The 22,041-nt window shown below is 48.5% G+C and overlaps 2 protein-coding genes across 2 annotated transcripts; one reads left to right on the plus strand and one right to left on the minus strand.

Moving 5' to 3' along the window:
• Nucleotides 1-3,325: 3,325 nt before the first annotated feature.
• PLAC9 (placenta associated 9) lies at nt 3,326-6,606 on the minus strand. The gene is made up of 5 exons (XM_048505837.1): nt 6,580-6,606; nt 6,205-6,322; nt 5,954-6,057; nt 4,935-5,055; nt 3,326-3,529 (listed from the first exon to the last, which is right to left on the minus strand). The coding sequence occupies exons 1-5, from the start codon at nt 6,604-6,606 to the stop codon at nt 3,519-3,521; spliced, it is 381 nt and encodes a 126-aa protein (XP_048361794.1). The 3' UTR covers nt 3,326-3,518.
• A 4,761-nt stretch (nt 6,607-11,367) lies between these two features.
• On the plus strand, nt 11,368-15,872 carry LOC125438029 (RNA 5'-monophosphate methyltransferase-like). Its single transcript, XM_048506173.1, is given in 4 exon segments — nt 11,368-11,424; nt 11,426-11,587; nt 14,949-15,125; nt 15,127-15,872. Coding segments are annotated over 4 exon segments (795 nt in total). The 3' UTR covers nt 15,526-15,872.
• Nucleotides 15,873-22,041: the final 6,169 nt, after the last annotated feature.

The raw sequence follows: 22,041 nt of genomic DNA on the forward strand, positions 1-22,041 counted from the left end.
TCCAGCGGCCTCTTGCTGTGCACGACCCCTTCCTGAATGGAGAGGCGCTGTTCTCCTGGCCAGTATATCCATCATCCAGTATGCATGTTCCTAATTTTTGATTCCTAGATGTAGAATATGGCACTTATCCTTGTTGAATTGTATCATATTCACATCTGCCCACTTTTCCAGTGTGTTCAGATATTGCTGTGTTCTATATCTTCTGGAGTGTTTGCTGCTCCTTCCAATTTGGTATCTGCAAATTTAATAGGTAGTCCCTCCCCACCTGCCCCCAATCTGGATCATGTTATAAAAATACTAGCAGTAAAGCCCATTGTACAAACAAATATAATGGGCTCTAGAAAACTGTTGGTGGGTTAACAGCACCCACAAAGGGGGCAACCCCTCCTGCCTTTCCTCCCGACTTGGCCCCACAATTTACCACAGATAATGACAACCTAGCCCAGTGGTGGCGAACCTTTGGCACTCCAGATGTTATGGACTACAATCCCCAACAGCCCCTGCCAGCATGGCCAATTGCCATGCTGGCAGGGACTGATGGGAATTGTAGTCCATAACATCTGGAGTGCCAAAGGTTCACCACCACGGACCTAGCCTAATTGTTCAATAAAAAAGCTGTTAGAGATTCCCGCCGCCCCTTTCCACAAACACACAGATTGGCTCCGCTGATTTTGCAAACAGGCTCTTCTAGCTTAGTTGTATATTGTCAGAATTTGCCCCATGTTCCCAGGCAGGAAGTTCTTCAAAGTTCACCACAGGGATCTGGTAGGGAGAAGCACATTGTGGGCCGTGGGGGGGAAGAATGGCTTCCTACAGCAAGGGCTGCTGGGAAGTATAGTCCTTGACTCCCCAGAAGGAGCTGGAATCTGGGCCCTCCTGGATGACCAAGGACTACACTTCCCAGCAGCCCTCACTTTTTCTGATTCATCATCAGGAACAAACTGCTCAATCATACAGTGAGATTGAAAAGTATTGAGCCAAGGGTCGAGCCTGAGTACAACTGAATTGGTTCTTGTGATATAAAAACAGGGGCACTGTTTTGCCCTTCCCTGCCAACATGGGTTTTGTGCACACGGAATACTCCTGGTACTGGCCCATCTTGTCATGTATGGAGATCTGTGTTTGCATGAGGAGCATTAGGCATCCTGACCTGATGGCACAAAATGGCTTGTAGTACTTCTCCCCAGACCCCCTGCGAGAATAAAATAACTCTGTTGACCATCTTTTTTGGGGAGAGGGGCGATGCATGCACTGCAGTTCATAGTCATAGACTGTACTATCTGAGACTTTTAAGGAAACAACAACTGAATGGAAAATTCCTGGTGTCCTTTTACCGCTGTGCTATAGAGAGTGTCTTCACCTACTGCATCTGTGTATGGTTCTCCAGTTGCACAGTGGCAGATAGGAAGGCGCTCCAAAGGGTGATCACTACTGCACAGAGGATTATCGGCTGCCCTCTCCCCTCCTTGGAAGAACTCTATCATTCCCAAAGCCTAAAGAAAGCCCAAAGTATTCTGAGAGACCCGTCTCATCCAGCACACTCTCTTTTTGAACTGTTACCATCCGGCAGACGATACAGGTCTATCAAAACTAGGACAAAGAGGCTTAGAGACAGCTTCTACTCTAGAGCTGTGGCTATGCTGAACTCCGCGGCTTCGTGTTGATGTGTTTGGGGCTGTGTAGGGATGGGGGAAGGAAGGGGAAAGTGAGGATGGGGTATGAGTCTGAAATTGTGTGCATCGAGGAATGCTGCTGTAAATTTCGTTGTGTGTGCACAATTACAATAAAATGGTTATGCTTATGCTTTTGTGTGTCCCATTTCTGTGGATATAGCTTGTGCATCTGCTCATGCCACATATATCAGGCGGAATCCCCGAACAAAGGCAAATAGCTCGGACTAAAATTGAGGAATTTCCTTAATTTGTGTTTTGTGAAAAATAAGCCACCCAATCCCAATTTTTTCCGCAGCGAAGGGTGGTTTTCAATTGGCCATGAATTGTGTTTGCAATTAGAGTTGACCTGAGTCAACTCCAGGTCTTATCAAGGAGACCCGGGGAGTTCCTAGTTGGCGCTTAGATTCCCAGGTGTGCGGCTGTGATTTGGATCAAGACCAGAGGTGGGATCCAACCAGTTCTCACCACTTCTCTAGAAGTGGTTACTAATTTTTTCTGAGTGCCGAGAAGGGGTTACTAAAGCCACCTCCCTGCCCAATAGGGACTGGAGGTGCGTGTGTGCGGCGGCGCCACTGTTTGAATCCCACCACCATCGGAACCTGTTATTAAAATTTTTGGATCCCACCACTGATCAGAACTCTGAGGTCAGGGGCTTAAACCTTCCGCACCATGCCATTTGCCCAACTTGATGTGGCCCCGGGAAGCCGTTCTTTCCCCCACTGGGGAAACTTACATATTAGAATAATTTGGTGTTTCTCTTCTGTCTGTCTCTTCAGTAGGGAGTTCAACTGGCCATGGAATAGGTTGTAATTCTGAAAGAACAAGTCCTCAGAGATCTAATCAGTGAGTTTCGTCCTTGCATGTGTTCCCTTAGCTAGCCAGTTCACATTACATTTGTAGGTGTGCACACCAAAGATTTTTCAGGTGTAACTGAACAATAGAAAGAGATGAATGCAATACATATTTCTGAATCTTTGTCTCGTACTTTGTCGAAATACCGTCCCTTTCGGCACAACCAAAATAAAATGTTTTGAAGCGGGGAAATAAAATGTTTCCTCCATGGAGTTCCGCATGGTTTTTTACCTCAAAACGTTCTGAAAGCATTTTATTTCCAGCCTGGAAAGGTTTTACATGTATCCTCTTTTTGTAACAGTTCTGTAGCCTGAAATGTTTTCACAGCGCCATTTTCTGTCATGTTGCTGAGCTCACTTCGTTCTTTCTCGCCTGATTATTTTTATCAGTTCTGCTTTTTTTAATTTTGGGGGCTAAATCTTTGAAGCTTTGATTACACGAGCTATGGGGAATTGTGGCAATCGGGAACAAAGAGCAGAAGAGGCGCGGAGGTGATCCTGCCCTCTGAGCTCAGCTCTGGTGGGATGAACTCGGCTGATGTGGGGAGTAACAATGGAGTCAACCTAGGTCAGTACCCCTCTCAGGGAACTGGGTCGAACCTTATTTTACACGTGTGCGGAATCGCCCTGAGTGAGCTTTGTGGTTCAGTAGGAATTCCAGCCCAATCAGCCTTCATCCAGATGCTCCCAGAGATGCTAACAGCTTGAAGATCTTCACGCTCAATTTTAACAAGGCAGGTACCTTCCGAGCTTTCTAGGTGCCATCTCTTTGAGGGTACAAAAACAACGTTCCTTCTGAATTATTATGTTTTTAATCGTTAGTGACTTTTACTGAACAACTTACAGGAATGTGCTACGAAATATTGTCCATAGCAGGAATGTGCTACGAAATATTGTCCGAGACAAAATATACCATTTTAGTTTTTAAAAATTATGGAACAAAGAATGGGAGGCATGTACACGTACTGGGCTTTTCCCTGCGTTGTCATGAAATTCAGCTGGGATCTAGAGGAAAGGAAAGAGAAAGGGAAGATTTGTGGTTGGTTCTAGAGATCGCAGTGTTATCGGCTGATATATGTATGTATTTCATTTATGCCCCCCCCCCCCCTTTCTCCCTACTGGGGACTAAAACAGCTCAAAGTTTGCCTCTCCATTTTACCCTCAGCAAAACTAGCCAACGATGCCCCCTCCCAGCAAACAAGCACAGTTACTCTGTTCTCAGCGTCTGCATTCTCCAGCAACCAAGGCAAGTGTGTTAGAGCCATGCTGCGCTGATGCACTGGTTCAAATGCATGCAGTTTTTTTAAAAAACAAAAGCCTATACAATCGATGACATGGGGAAGGCAGAAACCCGTGCCATCAAAAGTTAAATTCTCTGCCGAAGATAAATTGTTGCCTCACAGCAGATTCAGGAGAAAAGCCAGGGAGAAAGGGAAGTGCAAAATTAATCCAGACACCCCAGGGGCATGGACGTAGGTGGGGGGGGGGGTTTCCCTCGGGTTTAAACCCCCCCCATTCATGTCCGAAGCTCCGCCCCTCCATTTGTGGGTTTTTAAAACATTTTAGTGCTTTTTTGGTTTTTGGCCTGCAGGGGGCGCATTGTTTAGGCTAGCAGCACCAAACTTTCAGGGATTGTTTGGGGGACTCTGCCAATGATACTACCCAGGTTTGGTGAGGTTTGGTTCAGGGGGTCCAAAGCTATGGACTCCCAAAGGGAGTGCCCCATCCTCCATTGTTTTCAATGGGAGCTAATAGAAGATGAAGGCTACGTCTTTGAGGGTCCATAACCTGGGATGTACTATCAGGAGAGTCTCTTATTGATACCACACAGGTTTTGTGAAATTTGGTCCAGGGAGCCCAAAGCTATGGACTCCCAAAGGGGGTGCCCCCATCCCCCATTGTTTCCGATGGGAGCTAATAGGAGATGGGGGCTACACCTTTGAGGGTCCATAACTTTGGACCCCCTGAACCAAACTTCACCAAACCTGGGTGGTATCATTAGGAGAGACTCCTAAAGATACCATGAAAGTTTGGTGCTTCTATCTTAACAATTGCACCCCTGACAGCAGGCAACCCCCAAATTTCCCCAGATTCTCCTTTTAAATCCATCCCCTTCGGCATGAATTTAAAGGGAGAATCTGAGGTTCTCAGTTTAGAAGAAGAAGAAGAGTTTGGATTTATATCCCCCCTTTCTCTCCTGTCGGAGACTCGAAGGGGCTTACAATCTCCTTGCCCTTGCTCCCTCACAACAAACACCCTGTGAGGTGGGTGGGACTGAGAGAGCTCCGAAAAGCTGTTTGTGCTGTTTGGCACAAATCAAATAGGTTTTATGATCCGCTCACATCTGAGCGTCACCTTCAAAGATGGTCAGTGCAACCGAATTGGCCACATCCTTACACATAATGCATACCTTCAAAAATATCCACGAGCGGTGTTCCAGGAACAAGAGGGACATTCCACGGAATTTCATTTACAGCGCTGAGTAAGGACTTCACATCCGATTCAAGGTGGTAAATGGTTTTTTCTACTTGCTGGGGGACAGAAGAGAGGAGAAATTTGGAGGAACGGTTCTTTGAACACCCACAGGGATTTTTGTGAATTGGGGTACAAAGTGAGCTGTGAGCACTCGAGGTCATGTTATGCTGTTGTGCCACCTGAATATAATCTCAGTTGCAGAACTCAGAATTGGAACATGATATTCTTTATTACAGAACTATAGCAGGATATTGACAGGTAGGAACCCATCAACAGGTCTGGAATTACATCACAAGCTGCCCATTCATGCACACTTTGGAGTTAGGCCTTTCTTAATCTTGAGGACTGGGAACTTCAAAAGGTAAAATAAGCAGAATTCATTTCTGGGGCAGAGCTATAGTGCTCCGAATCTTCAGATTGGGACCTGTATTTTGTTACACGAAGGTATGTAACCAGTGGTGGGATCCAAAAATTTTAGTGACAGGTTCCCATGGTGGTGGGATTCAAACTGTGGCATAGCGCCAATGGGGCTGGGCGGGGCACGGCGGGGGCGGGGGCGGGGGCAGGCATTTCGGGGGCGGGGCATTCCTGGGTGGGGCTGTGGCAAGGACGCAGCCGCTGCGCCGGTCCTTGGGCGGGAAACAAATGCACGCAGGCGCAGGCTGCCACGCACGCCGGTGCACCTCCTGCTAGACTGCTTCAAGTTCTGCGCGCTACTGCTGAGAGGAGGGGCGTAACTAAGACAAAAATCACGTGGCAAAATCACCAATTAGTAACCCCCTCTCGGCACACACAAATAATTAGCAACCTACTCTCGGGAACCTGCGAGAACCTGCTGGATCCCACCTCTGTATGTAACGTTCCATGTTGTGATAAACGAAAGGGTCCTGTCACAGGGAATCCAGAAGCTGTGGTCTGTACAGAGGTTTGCCGGTGTGTACGGAATCCCCTTACCTCTTGGATGTTATCTAAACGCCTGTGAATTGTATTGTGCCTGTCGCACCAATTGTTCCGTTCCAGGTTGCCTTGGGGGTGGATGCGTATAGGATCAGCAGCAACTGCGGGGGGAAAATGGCCAGTTATTCATTGGTGCTTTGCCTCGCAGCGAGGATAAGTTTCCGCCAAGGCAGAGATTTGTGTACAGATGCGCTCCAGGTCTTGTCAAGATGCGCTCCCACTTAACTTGCTTAGTGCAGGGAACCCACGATGTTTCCCTTTGCGTAGGGGTTTTGCTCCTTCTGGTTTTCCAGTCTCCTTCCCCTCCCCCACTCCTCCCAGGGATTGATAGCCAGCATCCCACTCCCCAAAAAATGGATTATGAACCTGCACAATATTGACATAAGGAATATTGACACAAAGTTTAAAGGGGTCAAAAAACAAACAAACAGGGAGCCACACAGGAGTGGCGGCAGGCAAGCTGCGAGGACGCCCCGCTGCGAAGCCATCGCAGGACAAGGAATGTGCTGTTTTTCAACAGTGCCTTCTACATTTTGCGATCCAACCTGTTGGCATTAGGATTCCACAAGAACTTCTAGATGCCCTACTCTTCAGGAATATGCACTACAGTTCCTGCATGTTACCCCCTTTCTGCCAAAGAGTAGGTTCATGGGGCTCAAATTAGGCTCCTTCCGCACACGCAAAATAATGCGTTTTCAAACCACTTTCACAACTGTTTGCAAGTGGATTTTGCCATTCCGCACAGCTTCAAAGAGCACTGAAAGCAGTTTGAAAGTGCATTATTCTGCATGTGCGGAAAGAGCCTTAGGGATTTTCTTCCCCCTGTTCCATAGTTCTAATCGGCACCCCCAAGTCTGATTTTATTTGGTTATTTACTTCACTTACAACCCGCCAATCTCCCCAGCAGGGATTAAAAGGGGCTTAGATTGTTCTCCTCGCCTTCATTTTATTCTTACAACAACCCTGCAAGGTAGGCTTTTTTAATTTTTATCCACTTCCTCCTGAAGCTTCCCAGAATGGGATTTCCTTATATATGGGGAGCAGAAACCACAGCGATATATCAGGTGTGGCAGTAGTTGCCCCATGCTCTTTTTGAGTATAGGATTCCCAACCTGCAGATGGGCCTTGTGTGTGTGTGGGGGGGGGGGGTCTCCCATCCAAGCACTAGCCATGGCTGATCCTCCTTAGCAGCTATGGTTCCCAAGCTCCAGTTGGCAGTGGCTGGCCATCTCCTGGGATTACAACTGATCCGGAAGGAGGTTCGCATAGTTCATTTCGCTCCTCTTGTGCAAACCCCACCTTCCCTAGGCTTCAACCCAAAAAATCTCCAGACAATTCCCAACTAGGGTTGCCAACATCCAGGTGGCAGCTGGAGATCTCCTGCTATTACATCTGCACTCCAGGCGACAGGGATCAGTTCACCGGGAGAAAAAGGCCACGTTGGAAGGTGGACTCTATGGCATTATACCCCACTGAGGTCTCTCCCCACCCCAAACTACACCCCCTTCAGGATCCGCCCCCAAAATCTCCAGGTATTTCCAAAGCTGGAGCTGCCCCCCCTATTTTCGCCCTATACCAGTGATGGCGAACCTATGGCACGGGTGCCAGAGGTGGCACTCAGAGCCCTCTCTGTGGGCACGCGCAGAGTCAGCCTCCCCCACACACATCTAGGCTGGCCTGGGCCGTTGGGCTTGATTATTAGCATTAAACCTAAGACCTAGTTTTGGGGAAACAGTGTAGGTAACCCTGTTAAGCGCTGTTAAACCCCACTGATTTTCATGCGAAGAACTAAAGTGGGATCCTTTGCCTGGCAGTAAGCTCGGTTGCTGGCAATGGGGCTTGCTTCTGAGTAAACCCTCCTAGGGTCGTGATTCACCCGTTGGAAGAGTTGCATGGTTGCTTCAAAGCAAAGCCACCGACTGCCACCAAGCTTACGCCTCTGAGCCAACCGCTTTTTCTAAACTAAAACCTCAGTATTCAGGTTGAATTGCCGGGTTGGCATTTTGAGGTAAATAAGTGGGTTTTGGGTTGCAGTTTGGGTACTCGGTCTCAAAAAGGTTCACCATCACTGCCCTATACATTTGTTCCCTACTTGTTCCTTCCTGCAATTTGTCCAAGAGCCACTAGAGGGCAGCGGTTCTATCTGCTCAATCCTTTCCTTCAACCACTTCAGACTCGTCCAGGCAACGATTGGGGTGAGCAGCAAACAGGGATGAATAATGACGGCAGCAGCAGAATTGTGCAAATTTCTCTCCAAGACCCTTGGCAAAATTTAAATGACAAAACCTTCAGTGTGGCGAAGTTCGTAGAGGCCAAACTTTTGGGGGAGCGAGTTTGATAGTCAGAATGGTCTGAAGGATTTTGAACAATGCTGCTGTCCTAATCAGCGGCAACAGAAAGGGTATCCTGTCTCAACCGTGTTCAGGACAAAGTTGCACAAGGTTACGAGCCTGCAGGTAGGGCCTGGAGAATGCAACTGATCTCCAGACCCCAAAGATCCATTGCCCTGGAGCATAGGTGTCAAACTCGCGGCCCTCCAGATGTTATGGACTACACATATACGATCATTCACAGTTGAGGCTTCTTTGTGGTCATTTTGTGATATATTGGGGATATTTTTTCATGTTTTTTGGATATTGTGGGATGTACATTTTCTATTTAGATTTCTTTTACATGCTTTTTACTGTCAAGAGTAGCTAAGCACAATGCAATAAAATGTATATTTCATCTATACATTATATATTGTGAGAGAAAGTGGGCAGGGGGTAAGTACATGAATGGAGCTCAAAAGTCTCCCCTTTGGAATTTCTGCTCTCCGCAAAATCTGCCATGAAACAAGGAAACAGCAGTGGTGTAGGAGGTTAAGAGCTCAGTGGTATCTAATCTGGAGGAACTCGGGTTTGATTACCACAGCTCTGTCAGCTTCTTGAGCTTTCGTGGGAGGCTTATCTGGGGAATTCAGGATTAGCCTGTGTACACCTCCTTCACCCCCACAGCCCAGTTGGGTGACCTTGGGCTAGGCTTCACACAGCTTTTCGAGTTTCTCAGCTCCCCACCCACCTTGCTACAGTTGGTGTTTGTTGTGAGGGGGAAGGGCAAGGGAGATTGTGTAAGCTCCCTTTGAGTCTCCCTGCAGGAGAGAAAAGCTGGGATATAAATTCAAAATCGGGCTTCCTTCCTCTCCTTCCCTTCCTCCTCCTCCTCCTCCTCCTCTTCCTCTTCTTCTTCTTCTTCTTCTTCTTCTTCTTCTTCTTCTTCTTCTTCTTCTTCTTCTTCTTCTTCTTCTTCTTCTTTCTCCCTTCCTTCCTTCCTCCTTCCTTCCTTCCCTCCTCCTCCTCCTCCTCCTCCTCCTCTGCCCCACGTAGGGGGCAGGCCCGGGGGGGGGGTGCCCGGGTGAGGGTGGGTGGCCCAGGGCAAGTTTTGGGGTGCAGCTGCCCAGGGTTTCCTCAGCTGCCTTTAGTCCTGGGGCTCCCTGACAGTGAAGCTCTTGGGCTAGGAACACTGGATGTCCCCTTGCGAGGAGGCGCTTGCGGTGTCTGGGTCTGCCTGACTCCTTGAGGGACAGCAGCCCTCAGCCTCCAGTTTTCCTTTCCCCGTTTTGCTTTGGGGTCCCCCTCTCGGAGTTGTTCCTGCACAGACTGATCAGGGAGGTCAGATTCAGCTTAGCGCCCACAGATCTCCTGAGGGAGTGCAAAGCGCTCTGAGGATCCTCGGTGTTTGTGGTCAGATTTGCAAATGAGGGTCTGTGAATAAGGAACGGGGAGGGTCTGGGAGTCTGAGGAAGAGTCTGGAGGCTTTTAACCCCATCATGTAAGCAGCCCTGGGACTTCGGCGAAGGGCAGGGTATAAATGGAATGAATAAACAAACTCCATAGAAAGCCAGCTCTGGGCAGTCTCTCCACCTGGGAACAGTGGAAAGCAGAGAGCAGCAAGAGAGAAAGACGGGCAGAGAGAGAGAGAGAGGAAGGAAGGAAGGAAGGAAGGAAGGAAGGAAGGAAGGAAGGAAGGAAGGAAGGAAGGAAGGAAGGAAGGAAGGAAGGAAGGAAGGAAGGAAGGAAGGAAGGAAGGAAGGAAGGAAGGAAGGAAGGAAGGAAGGAAGGAAGGAAGGAAGGAAGGAAGGAAGGAAGGAAGGAAGGAAGGAAGGAAGGAAGGAAGGAAGGAAGGAAGGAAGGAAGGAAGGAAGGAAGGTGCCCACTGCAGGAACATCCCAGAAATTAGCCCAAGAATCTTTGTTCTGGAGTGAGTTTTCTGCATTGCTGTCAATGAGGGATGCAGGCTAGGGACAAGCATTCTGAAGGGCACAGTCTCTAAAACTTTCTGTGGTCTCATCAAGAGACTGCCCCTGATGATAATCCTCTTGGTGGTTTGGTGCATTTGGGTGGGGCTAAAGTTATGGACCTCAAAGGCGCGCCCTCACATCCTCAGTATTCTTTCCAATAAGAGCTAAGGAGATGTGGGCTACCCCTCTAAGAGTCCATATAACTTTGGACCCCCCTGCGTTGAATAGTAACTGCGTAATACATTGAACCTGGGGGGTACCATCGTAGTGACAGGTCTCCAGATGATACCCCGTAATTTTGAGCAGATACATCCAAAAAATGCGCCCGCCTGCAGGAACATCCCAGAAATTTGCCCAAGAATCTTTGTTCTGGAGTGAGTTTTCTGCATTGCTGTCAATGAGGGATGCAGGCTGGGGCACATTTCTGAAGGCACAGTCTCAATTCTCATCAGAGACTTCCCTGATGATACCCCCATAAGCTTGCGTAGTTTAGTAATAGGGGCCAAAGTTATGGACTAAAGGGTGACCCCATCCCCCCATTCTTTCCAATGGGAGCTAAGGAGATGGGGCTACCCTTTTGAAGGTCCATAACTTTGGCCCCCCTGACCCAAACTGCACCAAACTTGGAGGGTATCATCAGGGACAGCCTCCTGATGATACGTTGAAATTTTGGTGCCGTTATATTTAGAAATGCACCCCCTGCAGGCACCAATGACCTGGTGCAAAAAAAAAAATTGGTCCTGGTGGGGTGGCCACTCAGGTTTTGCCCAGGGCTCCAGTTTGCCTCGTTATGCCCCTGTGAGGCACATATGAATCGCTCTCCCCCATTTTACTTCCCCACAACTGTGGATTGAGTTAGGCTGACAATGAGCCTCTGAAGACCATGGTGATGTGACTCAGCTCTTCCAAGTTTTGATTCTTCCAAAATACAGTTATTACAATTCACTACAAGAAGGTTTTGTTATGTCTGGCTGTAAGAGGATAACACTATCTGAACGTAGCCCAGCATCAGAAAGACCCGTCCTGTTTATTAGGCCTTTCGTTGTCGTTTCGCCAGGGTCCCCATATTCCCCGGAACCTTTTTTCCACGTCTTTGTTTCCCAGTCGGACTCTCTTTCTTGTCGCACCCAAGATGGCGGCGCCCACGAGCGATTTCTCGCAAGGTGTTCGAGACTATGGAGCTTCCTGGTCTTCCCGGTGGGGCTGCTCCGTATGGGAATTTCCCCGATTATTCTCGCTTCCACCCCCCGGAGGGACGCGTCCGCCTCCTTCCTGCCGGGCTGCTGAGCCGGTTATTCCCACATCGGCATGGGGGGCCGCTTCTGGGGCTGGACGTGGGATGCAACTCGGGGGTGAGAATGTGGAAGGGTCGAAACGCGGCTGGGGTGGGCACAGGAAGCTTTCTCATGCACATACAAACGCACGCATGCACGCACACAAAGCCCTTTCCTGGTAGCAGGGAGAAGTTCAACAGGTTGAGCTGCAAGTTTCTTCCTCGGGGTGCCTGTGACTGCTCCAGGCTTTTGTGATGCTGGGCTGCAGACAGTAGAAGAACCCGAGATCCGTGGAGCTCTTCAAGAGTATGTGATTATGGACAGATGGCGTCACAGATGCCTTGGTGATGTCACAGATGTAGTAACGAGCGACAGGGTGGGAGGGCGAGTGGGTTGAGCTTGTTAAAAACTCCCTTTGAAAAGTTTTTAGAGAGGCAGAGCTGATACAGTGCAAACTAATGCCGGATTTACCCAGTTTGGCAGGCGGGGACTCAAAATCTAAGGCGCCTCCAACCAAAGTGTAATTTTTAAAAGACTATAACAGCAGACTTAATTTCATTTTCTTAAAATTTCCTGCTTATTCCACAAAATGTTTACCAAGTTTGGTTATGGCAAAAGTTTTTCAGTGTTGACAACATTTATGTATTTTTCCCCAATCACTGCTGTATTTAACAATAAGATATTAGGTCCTTGAGAGGAGGAATTGTGAATTATGGGATTTTAAACATCATCCTCGGCTTTACTTAATTTTGTTTAAAACACTCTTTCATTTTCCTCTAGTTGTGAGGGTGGAGAATTGGGAGGGGCCCCACAAGTAGAGTAGTCTAGGGCTGTGGTGGTGAACCTATGGCCAATTGGCCATGCTGGCCAATTGGCCATGCTGGCAGGGGCTGATGGGAATTGTAGTCCATGAACATCTTCACTCAACACTGGTGCTAACCTATGCAGAATTGCCAAAATAAACAGCAACAAAAGTCTTGAGGTATCTTAGAGCAAGGGAGTTGAACTAATTTGTCATGAGGACTGGATATGGGCTGGGTGGGCTGGGGATGCGTGCTTCAGCTCAGATTGACACTGGTGGGGGCTGCCTTGACAGCAGGCTCACCATCCCAGATCGGCATGGGGGAGGGTGGCTGCCTTAGCTGGCAAGGCTGCGGCAACCTCATTAGAACATAAGAAAAAGGCTGCTGGATCACACCAGTGTCCATCTAGTCCAGCACTCTGCTACTCGCAGTGGCCCACCAGGTGCCTTTGGGAGCTCACATGCAGGATGTGAAAGCAATGGCCTTCTGTGGCCGTTGCTCCTGAGCACCTGGTCTGCTAAGGCATTTGCAATCTCAGATCAAGGAGGATCAAAATTGGAAGCCATAGATCGACTTCTCCTCCATAAATCTGTCCAAGCCTCCTTTAAAGCTATCCAGGTTAGTGGCCATCACCACCTCCTGTGGCAGCATATTCCAAACACCAACCACACGTTGCGTGAAGAAGTGTTTCCTTTTATTAGTCCTAATTCTTCCCCCCAGCATTTTCAATGGATGCCCCCTGGTTCTAGTATTGTGAGAAAGAGAGAAAAATTTCTCTCTGTCAACATTTTCTACCCCATGCATAATTTTACAGACTTCAATCATATCCCCCCTCAGACGTCTCCTCTCCATAAATCTGTCCAAGCCCCTTTTAAAGCTATCCAGGTTAGTGGCCATCACCACCTCCTGTGGCAGCATTAGCCCGGAATGACCCTGTGGGAGGTGGTCTGCACTTTGGGGAAGTGGGTGCTGAAGCTGGTGAATCCACAGCAGACTCACTAGTCCAGATTGGCACAAGAGAGGGGTTGCTAGATAAGTACTGTGGGGTGGCCCACTAGGACAGATTGGGAGCAGCGTGGGATGGGTGCCTGGAAAGGCAGGCCTACAGCATGCTTGCCGGGTCTGGTCAGGAGTGGGGTGGCTACCTGGACTGCCACGTCCACAATGGGCTCGCCAGGCCAGAGCAGGAGTGGTGCAGGGTTGCCTCTGCTGGCTCGTGGGCCTGATAAGCCCTCTCTAGGGACAGTATTTCTCTGTGAAAAATAATGTGAACCACTGAAAAAGAAGGAAAACGGATTGACCCCACGCTGCTTATTACATGCTTCCTTTCCTTTCAAAACCTGTTTTCATACTGGTGGTGTTTGCAGGAAACATGAGGGCTAGAAACTTCACTTCTTTATGTAAATATTTGTAACTCGATTTATGGCTCCAGATGGCTTGCAATTGCAAATTTAAACAAAGTTCAGTAAAACCTATGCCCCATTACAAGCCCTGGTGATTAAAAAAAAGGCCTTCCAGTGCCTCAAAAATCATTTGAAGATGGTACCTCCAATATATTCTCAGGGAGCCCACTTTATAGGTCAGAAGTACTCCAGTGAAACAGTTCTACCAGGAAGCAGGTGAACTATGTTAAGTGGGAAGAACCAGTAGGTGGCACCAGGAAAGACAGTAGCTCTTAAAAGAAGAACTTCTTAAAAAGCCTCTGAGCTTTGCAGTTGACACTAGATGGCGCTTTAACTTCTTTCCACTGTGCTATGGATGAATATTGCATCTTGAGTCTTGGTTAATATTGCCAGTTTAATGACCGCTTTTCTGATTTATTCCTTGTGAGCATCGGAGGGCGTTTGTGCGTGTGTGTTTTGGCAAGGCAAACCAGACAACTTGCCAGGCCAGATTTCTGGCAGTTGCTCCTTTATAAGGAACTTGCTGTTTTGACTTTTTCATATCCAGTGGCGTAGGAGGTTAAGAGCTCGTGTATCTAAACTGGAGGAACCAGGTTTGATTCCCCGCTCTGCCACCTGAGCTGTGGAGGCTTATCTGGGGAATTCAGATTAGCCTGTACACTCCCACACACGCCAGCTGGGTGACCTTGGGCTAGTCACAGCTTCTCGGAGCTCTCTCAGCCCCACCTACTTCACAGGGTGTTGTTAGGGGGGAAGGGCAAGGAGATTGTAAGGCCCTTTGAGTCTCCTGCAGGAGAGAAAGGGGGGATAAAAATCCAAACTCTTCTTCTTCATCATCCATGCCGAGGTTTTGATATTTCAGTTTTTAGCAGAGCAGTCATAAACAAAGTAAGAAGTAACATGCTGGAGATAAACCATGGAGCAAGGCTGCCTTTTTCATGCCTTGCTTGTGAGTTTGGCTGTTATTAGAAACAGGATGCTAGATGGACCCTTCGACTGATCCAGCAAGGCTGCTCGTATATGCTCATATGCATGGTAAAATATAGACAAAACATTTTCCCCGTACATAGGCAACTGGATAACTTTCCTTTTAACCTCATCTTGATGAAGTTGTGGTAGGTCTTTCCAAAAGTAGGAAGTAGCCCTATGGGGTAGCCCATATACCACCGTTTGACCCACCTAACAGAGGGACTGAGCAGAACATGCATTCTGAAGAGTTTCTTTCCTCTCTAGGAGCTCAGCATCGCCCTCTACAGACACCTCCGGGACTGTGGTGATAACAGAGACAGCCCAGAAGGTTCTGTGGCTTGGAAGGACTTGAACCTCCTTTGCTGTGACATTGATCGTGACCTGATAGAGCGAGCAAAACAGAAAAGCCCCTTCTCTGGCTGTGTTTCACGCCACGCCGCCCCATATCATGGACTCCGAAACCAGGGAGCCTCTTCTGCACTCCTATTTGAGTAAGTTTGGACGTTCTGCTTTCGACATTTGCTTCTGCATGTCTGTGACCATGTGGATCCACCTGAATCACGGGGACAGTGGCCTGGTGACATTCTTGTCCTGTCTCGCCTCCAAGTGCGCATACTTGCTAGTGGAACCACAGCCGTGGAAGTGCTACCGAGCTGCTGCCCGACGCCTCCGGAAGCTAGGCAGGAACGACTTCGACCACTTCCGCTCGCTCACCATCAACGGGGATATGACGGAGAAGATCACCCAAATCTTGACCAAAGACTGTGCCATGGAGTTCCTGTGTTGCTTTGGGAGCACTGGCTGGGACAGGAGCCTTTTGCTTTTTAAATCCAACAGATGAAATATTTGTAGTGATTAAGGATCTGTCAGTGTTTGTATCGCAACAGAGAGAAAGCGGCAGGTTATGGACAGGGCTATCTGATGTTGGCCTGCCTCTATATATTTATTTTAAGGTCCTATCAATCAAATGCATCTTCATCTTACTGTGCTTGGGAGTAAAGACATATGTGTCTAATCCTTTTAGGAAGCACGTTCAAGGTATGCTGTCAATAAAGATGGTGAGGCTTGAATGGAAAAGATGAGGGGACAGGGCAGTGGGCTTGTGTTTATAATAATTTTTTTATTTATGTTGTAAGCTCCCTTGAGTTCTGCCAAGTGCCATGGTGGCTAATAAATGTTTTAAATAAATAAGAAGCTGACAATGGAGGTTCATGACAGGATGACAGGATTGGTTAATTATATTTGCTAGACGAACCTGCAGTGTTCCAACCAATGTGTCATTTATCAGCATGCTGCAGTGATTGAGAGCAGGTGGACTCTAATATGGAGAATCAGGTTCGATTCCTCACTCCTCCACATGAACAGCGGACTCTAATCTGGCGGACCTGGTTTGCTTCTCCACTCCGCCACATGAGTGGCGGACTCTAATTTGGAGAACTGGGTTTGATTCCCCACTCCTGCATATGAAGCCTGCTGGGTAGTCTTGGGTCGAGAACAGTTCTCTCAGAACTCTCAGCCCAACCTACCTCACAGGGTGTCTGTTGTGCGGAGCGAAAGGGAAGGCGCTTGTAAGCTGCTTTGGGACTCTTTACAGGACAGAACGGCAGGGTGCAAATCCAAACTCCTTTTTCTTGTCTCCTCCTCATAGTACAGTTGGGCCCGTTGTGCTTCCGGGTCAACCTGCATCACAATCAAACACTACACAAGTTCAGAAAGTGTTGTGGCAGAAGCAAGCTTTCAGGTGAACCCAGATTCCTCTCTGTCTCTTACTTGCATCTCTGGCCCCTTCTGCACATTCAAAATAATGTGTTTCCAAACCACTTTCACAACTGTTTGCAAGTGGATTTTGCTATTCCGCACAGCTTCAAAGAGCACTGAAAGCAGTTTGAAAGTGCATTATTCTGCAATTGCAGAATGAGCCTCTGTTTCTTGCATAGTTTTATCTCTGTTTCCTGTGCAAGGCAGATCCCATAGACTTGTACTCAGCTTCCAATCCAGCTGCTCTTCTGCAAGGTACAGGACATCTCTCAGCATTCATCCTTGGAAACAACCCAGCGTTATGTGTCAGGACCATGCCTGTCAGTATCTAGATGTCTTGCTGTGCATGAATTGTAGTATGTAGTCTTCACAGGAGCACCTTCCAACATTTCAGATCCAGCACTAGACCACTCTTATACTATGAACAAAAGTAGAAGAGGTTACCTATCTAAGGAAAGACCATTGATGGCATTTCTGGAAAAGTCCTTTCTCTGACACCCTATGTAGTTGCTACCAGAGTAGAAAGGCTAGGTGGACCAAAGATTTGGTTTTGTGTGAGGCAAATGACCTGGTTAGTCCTGACCTGGATAACTCAGGCTAGCCCAGTGATAGTGAACCTTTTCGAGACCGAGTGCCCAAATTGCAACCCAGAACCCACTTATTTATCGCAAAGTGCCAACACAGCAATTTAACCTGAATGCTGAGGTTTTAGTTTAGAAAACAGTTGGGTCCCGGTATGCTGCATTACTCAGGAGTAAGCTTGGTGGTAGTCGGTGGCTTTGCTTTGCCAAAGCAAGGGTAAATTCTTCCAAGAACGGGTGAATCACTTAATCTAGGAGAAGCAAGCCCCATTGCCAGCAACCGAGTTTACCCCCAGGTAAAGCATCGTGCTTTAGTTCTTTGCATGAAAATCAGTGGGGTTTAACATTGCTTAACAGGGTTACCTACACTGCTTCCTGGAGGCAAACTGGGTCTTAGGTTTAATGCTAACAATCGAGCCCAGCGGCCCAGGCCAGCCTAGATGTGGGGTGGGTGGGTGGGTTGGGGGTGACTCTGTGCGTGCCCACAGAGAGGGCTCTGAGTGCCACCTCTGGCACCCGTGCCAGAGGTTCGACACCACTTCTCTACTGTAAGGAGAGTCAAAGGGGCTTCCAATCTCCTTTCCCTTCCCCCTCCCACAACAAACACTCTGTGAGGCAGGTGGGGCTGAGAGAGCTCAGAAGAACTGTGACTACCCAAAGGTCACCCAGCTGGCGTGTGTTGGGAGTACAGATGCTGATCTAAATTTCCCAGATGAGCCTCCACAGCTCAGTTCCTGGGTGCCCTGAAAGAAGGCTCCATAGACCGTTTGTCCATACACAGCCCAGCATCCTGCCAGAGGGATCACAGTGCTGCTTACCTAGTCACAGTCCCCTCCACACACACACACACACGCAAATGTGCCTGTATGGAGGGGGGGGGGGGCTGCCCATCCCTGTCTCCCACTGTGAGTGCCACAATGCATTGGGGGGGGGGGGGTGTCTCCTCCCAGGTTCCCAGTGGCTGTGATTCATTCTTCTCCATTGGTCCTTCTTGGGAGCACTCTCTGCTCTGCACAAGTTTCCATCTTTATTCTTCTTTTTTTGCAAAATTAATGTTGTGATCTTGGCCCTTCATTCCTCAGGGGGTTCATCTCTTCCCTTCCTAATTTCTGGGGCGGGGGGGGGGGGGAACGCCAGAATGAGATTCCTCCTCCTCTGACGCTGCGGGGGGGGGGGCTTTCAGAGGGTGGGCTGTTCTGCTGTGATGCAGGCATAGCCCCCCCCCCCCCGCCGGACTCCTTCGCCTTAAGACCGGAGTCAAGCAATTGCTCCGGAGTCAGGGACCCCCGCTCTGGTTCCTTCCCCTCCCGCAGGACCAGACCCTGAGTGACCATTTCCAAACACCCCCCTCCCCTCCCCACACGGTTCCAAAGCTGCAGCTGATCCCCTCAGGCCCAGAGACCAGCCTGCAGCCCCCCCCCCCCCCGGGAAGCCCTCAGGAGATGGGGGAGGAGGCTTTCCAGCAGGGCTCCCCGGGGTCTCAGCAGGCAGCCCCCATTTCATTCTGCTGCTTCAGGACCTCCCGCCCTCCTGCCGCCCCCCCCCCCCCGCCTTGCGGGCGTCTCCGAGGCTGCGCGGGTCCCGCCACGTGCGCCCCTCTTGCCAGGCCCGGGAAGCTGGATACGGCAAAGGGAGCAGGGTCACCGGCGGGAGGGGCCGGCTGAGAAGCGCAGCCATCCACGTTCCTGGGCTCCCTCCCCAGAAGTGGCGCCCGGGGAGTGGCGTCTTTTGGCGCGGCTCCCCTTCCCCGGCCTCCCTCCGCTTCAGGCGGCCTCTCGCGCCTTTTTCTTCCTGCCCCATTGGAGCATCCCTCCCCCCCCCCCGCCCCCGCAGACTCGTTCCCGCCTCCCCCCCCCTCCCCCAGATAAAAGCCGCCCTGCTTGCCATTCGGACTGGACTCTCGCGGAGACGCTCCTCTTCCACGCCTGGGGCTTCCTTTGTTTCTTTCCCCGCAGCATCTCAAAGGGTAGCCCAGCTTGGGTTGCCAACTTTTACCCTCACAGTGTTTCTGTGTCCTGAATAACTTCGAAAACCGCCATTGCTGCCCTTCCCATGAATGTCGTTCAGGGAGAGGCTATTTGGTTTTTTGCATAAAGGTTTTATTTTCCCACAAATTTGGTTTTTTTGCAAAAAGTTTTTATTTCCCCACAAGTTATGTTCAAATGTGCAGGGAAAGGGAGGGGGGTGGGAATCGTAGAGGCAGCATCTCATGGGGAACACTGCTCATGTTGCCTGCTTTTCCCCCCAGAGTGATCCTGCGTCCTGAACAGCTGCAGGGTTTCTTGCCAAAACTGCCCTTTCTATTATTATTATTATTATTATTATTATTATTATTATTATTATTATTATTATTATTATTATTATTATTATTATTATTATTATTATTATACACATAACAACACAGCACAAGTGTCTGGAATTCATCTCTGAATATCGAGTCCTTCCCAAGGACCTAGGATATTAGCGGTATTTGCGTAGAATATGTGCAGTTCCTAGAAGTGTTGCTTTCTGCAGCATGTGGACTGATGTTCTTTCCAAGTTTAGGCTTTCCAGATTATTATTATTATTATTATTATTATTATTATTATTATTATTATTATTATTATTATTATTATTATTCAATTTAATAGACCACCCTACCCCCGAAGGGCTCAGGGTGGTTCACAAAACAATCAAACATTTAAATACATCAAATAGTTTCAATTAAAACGATAAATAAATTAATTAAACATTAAAACACTAGCAGCAGTGATCTTCCACAATTAAAATAAGTAGACGATGTCTGGCATTAACCCCCCGGGAGGGGACTGGCCAATATTCAGTCAGCAGATGACATATGGAGCTGTAAAGAGCAACAGAGAAGGGTCTCCTTCTGGGAGGGACTATATTGTTTTTTTGCATGAAGGTCTTATTTCCCCACATAGTATGTTCAAATGTGCGGGGGGGGGGAAGGGGGAGGGGGTAGAAGAGACAGCATTTCATGGGGACTACTGCTGGTGTTGCCAGCTTTTTCCCTCAAAGTGCTCCTGTGTCCTGAACAACTGCAGGACTTCTTGCTAAAACTGCCCAGGCTGCCTGTTGTCAAATTTCAGAGGCTCGGCAGGGTTGACTGGAGTGAGGGCTTGAACAAGAAACCTCCCCGGAAGTCCAGCATTCAGCTGCGAGCAAACCAAACCACCCACCTCTGTTTGTCTTTGACCTTAGAAACCTTACAGGCCACCAGAAGTTGGCACTTCCCACCATTCTGCAGTGGAAGCTGAGCAGCGTCCCTGAAAACATTTCTGCTTTGCTTGAGCGTTTAAAAAATATAGAGTTCTGACCGGGCCGGGGTGGGGGGTAGGCAGGGTATGGCAATGCTAATTTTACAGCATGTTGCCAACACGCACCGCTTGGAAATCCTTAAAGGCTGGTTGATCGCTTCTGCCCATTCCTAAAAATTTATATTGAAGTTTTATTTCAGAGGACATATGCAGTTAACTGGCCAAATCAACTTTAAATTAAATCAGACACACTTTTTTACTGTCTTGAGTTCTTTGAGGCCACAGAAAGGCAGAGTAGTGTAGGAGTTACAGTGGAGGACTAGTATCTGGGAGACCAAGTTCAAAATCCAAATATCAAGCTTGTAATTATTCATATAGATAGAATTGTAGAGTTGGAAGAGACCACAAGGGCCATCAAGTCCAACCCCCTGCCATGCAGGAACACACAATCAAAGCACTCCCAACATATGTTCCTCCAGCCTTTGTTTAAAAACCTCCAAAGAAGGAGACCCACTCTCAGAGGCAGTGAATTCCACTGTTGAACAGCCCTGATAGTTTTTCCTAATGTTTAGGTGGAACCTCTTTTCCTGCACCTTGAATCCATTACCCCATGTCCTAGTCTCTGAGGCAGCAGAAAATAAGCTTTCTCCCTCTTCGACATGACATCCCTTCAAATATTTAGACATTACTATCATGTCCCCCCTTAACCTTCGCTTCTCCAGGCTAAATATACCTAGCTCCCTAAATCTCTCTTCATAGGGCATGGATTCCAGATCTTTTATCATTTTGGTTGCCCTCCTCCAGACCCATTCCAACTTGTCAATATCCTTCTTAAATTGCAGTGTTCTGAACTGAACACAGTATTCAAGGTAAGGTCTGACCAATGCAGAGTAGAGTGGTACAATTACTTCCCTTGATCTAGACCAGGGGTAGGGAACCTTTAACACTCAAAGAGCCATTTGGACCCGTTTTCCACGGGAAAAGAAATCACTTGGAGCCGCAAATAATTTTTGACATTTAAAATAAAGATAACACTATATATATAGGGTTTTTTAAACCTTTTACTCCGCTCATTCTGAGAAGTGCATGGATGCATCAGCAGGGCGGGCAAGGATGGGGCCAGCGGCTCGGCCTCACCGGCCGCCGGGAAAGCGCCCGCCCTGCTCCAACGGGGCGGGTGAGAGGGGAAGCCCGCAGCACGGCCCAGCCGACCGCGGGCAGTTGGTGCGCCTGCCCTGCTGCCTGCAGGGCGGGCAAGGATGGGGCCAGTGGCTCGGCTCGTGGAGCCGCAGTGCAAGGGCAGAAGAGCCGCATGCGGCTCTTGAGCCGCAGGTTCCCTACCCCTGATCTAGACACTATACTCTTGCTGATGTATCCCAGAATTGCATTGGCTTTCTTGGCTTTCATATCAGACTGTTGACTCATGTTCAGTTTGTGGTCTACTAAGACTCTCAGATCCCTTTCAATTGTAGTGTTGTCAAGCCAGGTGTCACCCATCCTATATTGATGCATTTCATTTTTTCTGCCTAAGTGTAGAATCTAACATTTCTTCTTCCTAGCGTTTTTCTGCTAATGTAGGGTCCGCTGCTCGGATTTTTAAACACCACTTCTCTCGATCAAGCGCAATGTCTGGTTGCAGGCATGTTTCTTTCAGATCCACATTGATAGTCTTTTGCCATTGTTGCTTTGGCTGTCCACGTGGCTGCTGACCAGTAACTTCAATGTGATAGGCAATGCTGCTGATAGTGTCTGGGGCTG

The sequence above is a fragment of the Sphaerodactylus townsendi genome, linkage group LG08 (assembly GCF_021028975.2).
Source record: "Sphaerodactylus townsendi isolate TG3544 linkage group LG08, MPM_Stown_v2.3, whole genome shotgun sequence".
NCBI lineage: Eukaryota > Metazoa > Chordata > Lepidosauria > Squamata > Sphaerodactylidae > Sphaerodactylus > Sphaerodactylus townsendi.